Source organism: Lolium perenne, chromosome 3, assembly GCF_019359855.2.
Source record: "Lolium perenne isolate Kyuss_39 chromosome 3, Kyuss_2.0, whole genome shotgun sequence".
Classification (NCBI taxonomy): Eukaryota; Viridiplantae; Streptophyta; class Magnoliopsida; order Poales; family Poaceae; genus Lolium; species Lolium perenne.
This window is the reverse complement of record NC_067246.2, coordinates 144,004,243-144,014,365: the sequence shown is the minus strand read 5'-3', so window position 1 is coordinate 144,014,365 and position 10,123 is coordinate 144,004,243. Positions and strand designations below refer to the sequence as shown.

The window sequence follows — 10,123 nt, the reverse complement described above, 5'->3', positions numbered from 1 at the left end:
GTCCAGATTGCCCATGTAATCAGCATGATAATTTCCATGAAGAAAGGCTTGGCAATGGCAGTCTTAAGGCTCAAAATCGTCTGTTGGAAATCCAAATGGGTCCTGGGCTGTAAAGTCCAAGCAGGGCATAGATATTACTAGCACATGGTAGAAAAAATTATGTTTCCTGGACTAACAAACCAAGCAGTTAGATAAAGCTAGTATTTTCTGGTAACCATGAGTAATTCGAGACAGCACCAGCACTACAGCAGGTCAATGAAATGTGATTACATGTTTTTTACTTTTTCTTTTAACATATATGACCCTTTGTCTAAATATAAAACAGAACCAAATCCGAACATTTTTGTCAGCACCAGCCACAGAGCATACAAAAGTCAGCACCATGATTAGCGCAATTAATTCGGCGACTAGAATACCTGATGTTAGCGTCATGGTGTACTGGTGCATTTGTATTGTTTTGCTCAGAGATACAATACAACTCTTTACTCGTGTCACCTTCCACAGTACGTTACACTGAAATGGAACCATCTATGTCTATTTTGCACGTCGCCAAGCAAACCCCTCTAACAGGCTGTTGTGGCGTTGCATCTCCTTGGGGGATATTATTGTTGTTCATCGTCATCGCCACTTTCATCGTCATCTCCGTATGCCGCCAGAGAGCCAAGTACGCTCTTGGTGTCACCTGGTGGCTTGCAGTCTGTATCGTGCCCATTCGAAGGCAGCTCTTTGGGAGAAGGCTTACTTTCCGTGCCGACCTTTGCTTTCTTAGCTTGTGGCTTCACAGAAACTATAACATTTCTCAGGAGTGCAGGCTGGCTCCTCTTTGCAGGTGGCTTAGGTTTGCTTTCCTGATTTACGTTGATATAAAGACAGATCAGACGCAGGGCAGATTTGGTTTAATAAATGTTACATTTATCGCTACCATAATGACAGGCAAATGTAACTAACAAATTGCCGTATGTGGCACACGAATATGCAATTTTGGTCACTCCCGTGTTAAAAGCATGGTATGCAACTAATCCACTTTGCTTGTAAGCATACCTCAGGTCTAGAAACTGTAGGAATCTCAACAAGTTCATGCGCAATAGTAGACTGGGCAGCTACAGCCTCCTGAAAGAAAAATATTCATTAGGTATGCCATGTGACTGTGAGTAACCCTTGGACACTTGGGACATGATACAAAATTAACATATATTTCCAATCTCAGTTGTGGCAACCAAGCCTTCCTGTCCTTCCTACCGGCTATCTTACTGAAACAACTGTTGAACTTTGCAAGCCTGACACCAAGCTTAAAATCAAGTACTCCCTCCGTCCATAAAAAAGGATGTTGAAGGTTTAACCAAATTCAGATGTATCAATGCACTAAAAAGTGTCTAGGTACATCCGAATTTAGACAAACTTTCAACATCCTTCTATGGACAGAGGTAGTATAAATGGTTAAAAAAGCTCCATAATTTGTTATTTTCAGATGATACCACGTGATAATTTATCCACACTTCTGTCATGTACTGTCGATCCATTAATGAATATGAAATGCTAGACCAAGAAGAATGCACCCATACATAGGGATGCACCCTACATGATCCACAAAAATGCACAGATTGGATTCTGTGCACAGTTAAAGGGGGAAAACCCGTTCATGTTTTAATTGCAATTTCTACATGAAATATACGGACATTATGAATTTGAAAGTAAGGGTAATGCATGCAACTCATTAGTAATATTACTCACATGAAAACTACGGAGTTGTTCAGCTTCTTCATTGGCCACCTGCTGTTCATATTCTCTCCTTGACTGCAACATAGTAAATGAAGGGACTAAGATGTTGCATGACAGCACAAGAGATCCTGTTTGTTTATGTTCACAATTCTTATTATACAAATATCAAAGAGCCAAAGACCAGTACTAGTGTACTACTTGATACATCAAAACCAAGCTACTCAATCATTCGATTGCAGACAATTTCCTACTTTTCAGTATTTAGAAAAACCATATGATGACCGTGAACTCTAAGACAAATGTCACAAACTGGAAAGAAAGATCCTCTTGAGGAAAGTAATAGCAGATCTTTCCATACAACATTAACCCAAAATATGCAAGAAGGTAAACAATGTTCAGCATAGTCACCCAAAGAAGACGAATACTGAACTGACACTACAGAACACATTGATCTCTAAAATGTGGTTGGTTTATGTTAATATTCAAGATTTTTTCTGTAATTGCAGTAATGGTCAACAAAATACTATTTTTCAAGTGTGGTTGTACGTATAATACTAACAATTCAAAAAGGGTTAAATCCTAGGATTGCTGGCTGGTAACCTCTATCTCTGTCCTAGTACAAGATATGACAGGTGTCTGGTATCTGACGTAATGGGTGCTATCACTGGGTTGGATGCCTGGTCACTGTAGAAGTATAGACTGTCAGCACTAATGGTACCGACATGAAGCTTAATCATAGTGTCATTTTAGCTGCTCAAGTAGTCAGTTTTCCTTATCATAAGCTATATCCTGTTTTCAGTTCAATTAAGATTAAGGCCCCATTTGGCACCACAGTACTTTTGAAGTATTCAGAGGATACTTTAGTTTTTCAAAATAAATACTTCAAGGTGTTTGGATCCAACAAATATTATGGTTTAAAAAATTGAAATCTTCCTCAAAACTGCATTTTTTGCGATATTGCAAATTTCAGTCCTGACCTTTTCTTCTTTTCCTAAATTGAAGTACGGAGTATTCCATTGCCAGGCACAGAAATACTTTATTTTGGAATACTGTGAAAAACAGAGCTCCCAAACGGAGTGAAGATGATTATGTTTTTATTTCTTAAGTTTTGTTCCATCTGGGTAGAGTCTCCAGGTCTGGAACACCTCTAAGAAAGCTGTTTCTTTTTCTTCTTCCTCTTGTATAGGAAGAGCAAAAGGGAGTGAAGATTGGTCACCTCAAAGTTTTATTAAAAAAAATCGAGCAAAAAGAGGGCCACTTGTGACCTGTACGAAAAAATCACAAATTAAAAAACTAGTATATAATAATTCAATAAACTATACATGCACAGTTTTTTTTGTACAGCTCATAATCTTATTTTTTGCATGAATCTTTGGAAGTGTACTTGTTATACTATCTTTTACATCCATAATTCATTTAACTTTGAGACATTTGAACCCCACGAATAGTTGTGGACTCTGTTCCTCATGGTAAAAGACCTCTCCTGTCAAATGTCAAAGTAACATTTGCAAATAATCAAAAACACCATTATGCAAATAAAGTCTAAATATCTCATGGATGTTAACTATGTGATATTTAAGATTGTCACTGAAATTCTGACTATTAGAATCTCACAAATCATCCACAAATACATTGAACCTACTCAGACTGATTTTATACCTGGTAGGAATATTCATGGTAGTGTAGTAATTTTGCATAAGGAAATCTGGACTTATCATTAAGCTTGATTTTTAGAAAGCTTATGATGAGGTTCACTGGAAATTTTTGGAGGTGTTGGTAAGGAAAGGTTTTTGCCGTCCTTGGATTGGATGGATTAGACATGTGGTTCAGTCTCGTAGGGTATGCATTAACGTTAATGGTGTTAATGGATCTTACTTTAGGACTTATAAGGGTTTAAGACAGGGTGATCCTCTCTCTCCCATACTTCTTAATCAAGTTGCTGAGGCTCTAGGGAGTTTCTTGAACTCTGCCAAAGCAAATGGGCATCTTAGAGGGGTTGCTCAAAATGAAATCCCTGGGGAAGTGTCACATTTGCAATATGCTGATGATACTGTTTTGCTTGTTCAGCATGATGAAGAGAGTGTGATGACTGAAGTTTATATTGTATTGTTTTGAGGAGGGGCCTATGCATTAACTACCAAAAAAGTGAAGTTTTTTGTGTGGGTGTGGAACAGAGTGAGATGGGGAGGATCGCTATGATGCTTAACTGTAAGATCGGTCATTTCCCATTTAAGTACTTGGGTTTGCCAATTAGCTGGGAGAAAATACTGGTTAAAGACTTGGATTTTGTGCCAAAAAAAACTGGTTAAGAAATTAGGAAGTGGATGTAGTAGCCAAGCCTCCTCTGATGGTAAGGCTGTGTTAATTAACTCTTGCCTGGATAATCTAGCAACTTATGCAATGGGTTTCTATCTCTTGTTAGAGAATGCCCATGATAAGATGGACATGGTTAGAGCTAGGTTCTTCTGGGAAGGGTGGGGAGATAAGAAAAAATACCATATTGTGAAGTGGGAGGTGCTGCGCAAACCTTAAGAATATGGTGGTTTGGGTTCGAAAAGTAACTTCGGCACATGAGCACCAGTGCTCCCGGTTTAAAAAGTGCTCCCGGTTTAAAAAAAAAAACATATTTATGAGATTTCAAAAAATTTGAGCTTCAATCTGCACATACATAGAAATCTTCTGAATGTACTGTAAAATTTTCGGAAGAAAATATGTTGTATTATCAATCTGATGGCAGTGGGGGTTTCAGTTTTGGAAAACTTTACATAAAATAAAACATTGGTTCCAAAAAGGATCCTCTTATGTGATTGGGAATGGGAAGAAAACTTTTATGTGGCATGATGTGTGGGTGGGTGAATGTCTTCTGAAAACACAATACCCACTGCTTTTTTCTTGTTGTGAACAGCAAGATAAAACAGTGGCCGAGGTGTGTGGTGGTCACATTTGGGGGTTAACCTTCAACAGATCATTTACCCAGGGGGGGGAGATGAGAGAATGGCAAGATTTGGGATTGATTCTGGCTGGTGTCAGGTTAAAAGAATCTGAAGACACTGTAACATGGCAGTTAGAGGGCAAAAAAGTGTTCACATCCAGGTCTCTGCACAGGTTTATTCTGAATCCTGGTACAATATACATGCGGATGATGGGTACGTGGAAGAAAAACTGTCCTCTTAAACAGAGAATTTTCTTGTGGATGTGTTTTAGAGGGCAGATTCAATCTGCTTCCCAGCTGGCTACTAGGGGATGGCCTGGGAGTGTGTTCTGTGCTTGTTGTTGGGTGGTAGAGGATGGATCATATCATTTTCAGATGCCCTGTGGCGGCTTTTGTGTGGTGTGTGCTACGGGAAACATATGTCAAGCATCGTAGTCCTGGTGACAGAAATGACTTTATGGACATTTTTCTGAAACCAGGAGACAAGACTAATTATGTGTGGTGGCATGTGGCGGCAGCCATTTTGTGGTTGTTATGGCTGACTAGAAATAAGCGTATTTTCCAGTACAAAGTGACCTTTTCTACCTTGGTCGAATATTTCAGTCTGGAGAGGAAACTGATAGCTACAAGAACGAACAGCAATATGTACGTCCAATTTGTACAGTCTAGCTGGAACTATCACTTTCAATGCTAGCATATATTAAATGCTTACCAAAGCTAACTTGTCGAGAAACTCCGACTCATCCTCATCCAAGGCTTTTGGAGGTCCTGGATACAACATAGAAAGATCAAAAAACAACAAAGTATTTAGTAAAACCACAAGACCCTGCATCTTGTGTTTCAACCAAGAAACAGCGATAACAGGGAGCTAGACAAGAGCAGGTTAGAAAAGGTTGTCCAGCAAGACCAAACTTGTTTTTCAATCTATCCCCAGCTTCTAAATCAAAGAAGGATATACTCCTCTTTTACTCTATTTCAGTAAAAAGTACAGGTAACTAGGTAAGCTCAACTGTATTAACACTATAACTACGACTGACTACCACACAGATTCATTGCTATCAGTAAGCACTTGTTCACAGGCTTAAGTGTCTGAATTGCTAGTCATACTTCTAGCTTGCTCTAAGTAACTGCATCCTTTGATGGGCATTAGCCGTGCTACTGCACTTTCAAAAGCTACAACTGGTCTTTCTACGCCTAAAACACGGCAACTTCATCTGTGTTTCGCTGGGGCTGTAAGATAAGATGTCAAGTGGTTGGGCAACTTACTGTGCTTGAAGCGCTCATTGAACTCGGCATCCTTCTTATCCTTGTTCTCCTGCAGGATCTGCACAGCGGGAACAGGCGCATTAGCCAGCAGCCAGATTGTGGGCAAGCAAACTGGAGCAAAGGCGAGAAAGAAGAAAGAGAGAAGTACCTGGAAGAGGGGCTTGTCGCGCTGGGCGGTGCCGTCTTCCACCCGCTCGCCTCTCGACCGCTTCGCCTCGTCAAGCTGCAGTTTTTCCCCACCCCCAGCAAAATCTCAGCGTTTTGTTCTAGGTTGTACGTGCTAGGGCAGGTAGGCGGGCGAGCAATCCAGAGAGATTAGGAGATTGTAGCCTTGCCTGCTCCTCGGAGACGAAGTTGACGAGGCGGATGGTTGCCGGAGCGGCCGCCTTGGAGCTCGACGTCGTCTCCTCCCCGTCCATTCCGACTACGACTCCTCTTTCTCCTCCGCCGCACCCAAAAAGCCCACCAATGCCGGAGGACGAGGGCTGCGAGCCTGCGAGATCCCCAAAATCACACGAATCACGAGCCGCTGGCTCTCAGCGCTCGGAACCCCCAGCCGTTGGATTACGTCTCAAGGATGTGTCGACATGATACTGTTTCTTTCTTTCTTTCGTCAAAAGTTCACTTACCTGAATTTTTAAACCGGTTTTGGCAATTGAAGAGAATGTTTGCTTAGTAAAAAGAAAATTTGTTTTAAGAGCCCACGCAAAATCGGATACCCGATTATCTGGATCTTAAATTTCTGCAATGTTTTAAATTGACTTTCAACTCCAAACCTAGAACCACAAAGTGCATCATCCGCAAAAGTCGGAAGTGGCACCCATTGTCACTTACATCACCATCTTTGCCTCCCATGTCACCAATCCCACCATTGCCAACCATGAACCACCCGCGAACCCTATACCATTTGGATCCATGAACATGATCATTTGTTCATTGTCCAATCTCTTGAGTAATTTCTTTCTAGTTTGTCATCTTGCTCTCCTCGATCTTGGCCAACTTCTCCTTGGTCATAGCCCTCCACCCCTCGGCATCAACCTTCCTCTCCTCAACCTCCCTCCTCTCCTCCATTTCTTTGTTCTTTCAAGTCCCTCCTTTGATAAGCAATGTCCTTACTATCGAGCATCTTGTTGTCCAATGATTCTTTGTAACTCACATTATATCCTCCCTTCACCCTCTTTTTGTTAATCGAAGAGACCAGAGTGAGGATGCTTAGCTTTCATCATTGGTGTCAACCACAAAACCTCTCCAACCGAGCTAGAGGTAGGTGTGTTCTTTGTTGGAGTTTTATGAGGTGGTTCTTCCATTTCTCATCATTCTCGAGAATTTTCCAACAGTGATGCAAAATGAATCCCTTGCCTGTTAAAAATATGTGCTATAGGCAATTATATAGATGATTATATTTCGTTGTATCCATATGATTTATTGAATGTTCCTTGAATAATATTTTTGTATTGATCGAAAAGTATGTGACTTGTTTGTGAAACTTTATATATACTTGTATGGTTATTCTAAGATGTCCATAGTTAAGGTTCATGTGGGAACACACATGAATACTAGATTAGTGCATGTAATCGCCGATGGCTATGTTCACAAGTTGGAAATAGACATGCCAAATTGATCATGTGGACACATGTTATGGCATGGTGTTGGACTGACCCAACTTGAGATATAACAATAATGCTCATAGTTATCTCTCTACATAATGTGTACGCTTCGTCATGAGACTTGAGATTGTCACATGTACTTTCGGGGTGTGGATCGACCTACATAGGGGCTATCAAACACTACATCGTGATTGAGCAGCTATAAATGTAGCTTTTAGGGTTTGTCATGAAACATGATGTGAGGTATATATGGTCAATCAAGATGAGATTTGCCTCTCTACTCGATAGAGATATCTATGGGGCCCTCAAGTGACCAGATTCATAAATGCATGATCATGCTACTTAATGTTAAGAATTAACCGAATAAGAGATTCAAAATCACAAGGTCGAGAAAGAGTCGTCGTAGTGGAGCTTGACCTAATATTGCGAGGCAAGGGGAACAACAATGCAATTTTTTATGTGCGTCTAGAAGTTGGTATGTCTTGCTAGAGGGCGCTGCCAACTATTTGCTGAGTTGTTATAATCGTGTCATGTCTAAACATGCGTGAATCTATAGGGTCACGCGCCGAAGGGATTGGAGGTCTAATTTGTTTTAGGATCTAAATCAGGATCCAAATTAGAATCCTAATTCAGATAAGGATTCGAGTTCGATCGAGTGAGCCTCTTGTGTAGAAGCATGCCAAGGGGGTCTTTATAAAGGCAAGTGGGATGTGCGTTTTAGGGTAGTTTTGCCACACATCCTTCACTACTGCAACCACCTCTCTCATGCCCTGGCCGCCCGCGCGGATCTAGTAGTCTGCCATGCGACGCTTCCATCCCTTATATGTGGACACCTTGGAGGCGTTGCACTTCTAGCACTTGGATGAGTCATTCGAGAGATGCTCGTGGAACGCGAGGATGAGGACGAGGAAGTAGTACGAGTACACTGGCCCGCCATGTTACATTGTTTTCCACCTGCGCGTCTAGTGGTAATCCCATGCACTATATATAACTACATTCATCCGGGTTTTTCGATAGGACTTTCAAATTGTGCTAGGGTAGCCTTCACTAAATTGTCACATTTGCATATAGCCTGATCACTTTCCATGCATTGCACAAGGCCTCGTTTTCCTCGTTGGTGAAATTAGCTCCTCTCACCGACCTATATGTGGAGTAGGCTCAACTAAACCATCACCATTTTCCCCACCAACTAAACCCTCATCGTCATTGTTGCAAATTCTTGCGATAGATTTTCTTTTGCAAATTGCGATGGATTCTTTGATGCACTACAAGTGTAATGCAAGAGGACTTATTACCTAAACTACATGCAACAAAATGAACATAACAATTACAACGCAATTTAAAGCATGAAAAATATGTTAAATTTGACTAATTTGATAGGTGAGCATATTTTAATATAAAATTCTCCATTTGCATGAAAAATGCACCACATATCAAAACAGCGTGCTATTTCAATCAATAATTTAGAAAAAAAAGAAACTAGCATTAAATACATTTCATTGAGGATGACAACTGCTCCGGTAACCATTATGTGGGAACGCCATATCAACATTGTGTCCATAATATCATCGCTCAGGATGGGTTCAACCCAAAATTCGTGTTTCTATGCCTCCATTTTTTTTACATAGAGGATGCACATATGTACATGTTTGCCATTTTTTATACCAAAATTCAAAATGTTGCTTAGGCAAAAATGAAAAAGTTCCAGTGAAAAGTGTAACTCAAGGGTCGATATACCGTGTAACTTACTTTCAGAATAAGTAATATCGGATTCAGAAGACCCATGTCCATAAAATTCTCTTTAAACGTAGGAAGAATAGCGAGATATGTTTTGTTAGAGAAAAAGAGGGTGAGGGCATCTCCAGCGCGACGCATTTTAATGTCCGCGAGCGTCCGTTTGCGTCGCGCTGGTCTAGTTTTCCTATGCTTGTTGCATTATGCTTAAATGACTTGTTTATTACAAGATACCTTTTCATAGGAAGCATGTTAGGCTTAAATTTGTTTCATACTTGCCTTTTGATGCTCTCTTTTGCTTCAACTAACATTTCTCGAGAGTGCATCATTAAAATTTCTGAGCCCATCTTAATGGCTATAAAGAAAGCACTTCTTGGGAGATAACCCATGTGTTTATTTTACTACAGCAATTTTGTTTTATATTTGGGTCTTGGAAGTTGTTACTACTGTATCAACCTCTCCTTCTTTATTTTATTGCATTGTTGTGCCAAGTGAAGTCTTTGATAGTAAGGTTGATACTAGATTTGGATTAGTGCGCATAAACAGATTTCTGTCTGTCACGAATTTGGGCAGTGTTCTCTGTAGGTAACTCAGAAAAATCTGCCAATTTACGTGAGTGATCCTCAGATATGTACGCAACTTTCATTAAATTTGAGCATTTTCATTTGAGCAAGTCTGGTGCCTCTACAAAATTTGTCTTTGCGGACTGTTCTGTTTTGACAGATTCTGCCTTTTATTTCGCATTGCCTGTTTTGCTATGTTTGATGGATTTCTTTGTTCCATTAACTTCCAGTAGCTTTGTGCAATGTCCAGAAGTGTTAAGAATGATTGTGTCACCTCTGAACATTTGAATTTTTGATTATGC

General features: G+C 40.3%; 1 protein-coding gene across 1 annotated transcript; it reads right to left on the bottom strand.

Moving 5' to 3' along the window:
• Positions 1 to 366: 366 nt before the first annotated feature.
• On the bottom strand, positions 367 to 6,411 carry LOC127326957 (uncharacterized). Its single transcript, XM_051353750.2, has 7 exons — positions 6,253 to 6,411; positions 6,066 to 6,140; positions 5,918 to 5,975; positions 5,364 to 5,419; positions 1,732 to 1,794; positions 1,042 to 1,110; positions 367 to 848 (listed from the first exon to the last, which is right to left on the bottom strand). The coding sequence occupies exons 1-7, from the start codon at positions 6,334 to 6,336 to the stop codon at positions 603 to 605; spliced, it is 651 nt and encodes a 216-aa protein (XP_051209710.1). The 5' UTR covers positions 6,337 to 6,411; the 3' UTR covers positions 367 to 602.
• Positions 6,412 to 10,123: the final 3,712 nt, after the last annotated feature.

Excerpts from the sequence above, each read along its gene's own strand:
- LOC127326957 (XM_051353750.2), bottom strand. The coding sequence starts at position 6,336 with ATGGACGGGGAGGAGACGACGTCGAGCTCCAAGGCGGCCGCTCCGGCA. Across the intron at positions 5,976-6,065 it reads GCGACAAGCCCCTCTTCCAG|ATCCTGCAGGAGAACAAGGA; the intron begins GTACTTCTCTCT and ends CCCGCTGTGCAG. Across the intron at positions 1,111-1,731 it reads AACAACTCCGTAGTTTTCAT|GAGGCTGTAGCTGCCCAGTC; the intron begins GTGAGTAATATT and ends TTTTTCTTTCAG.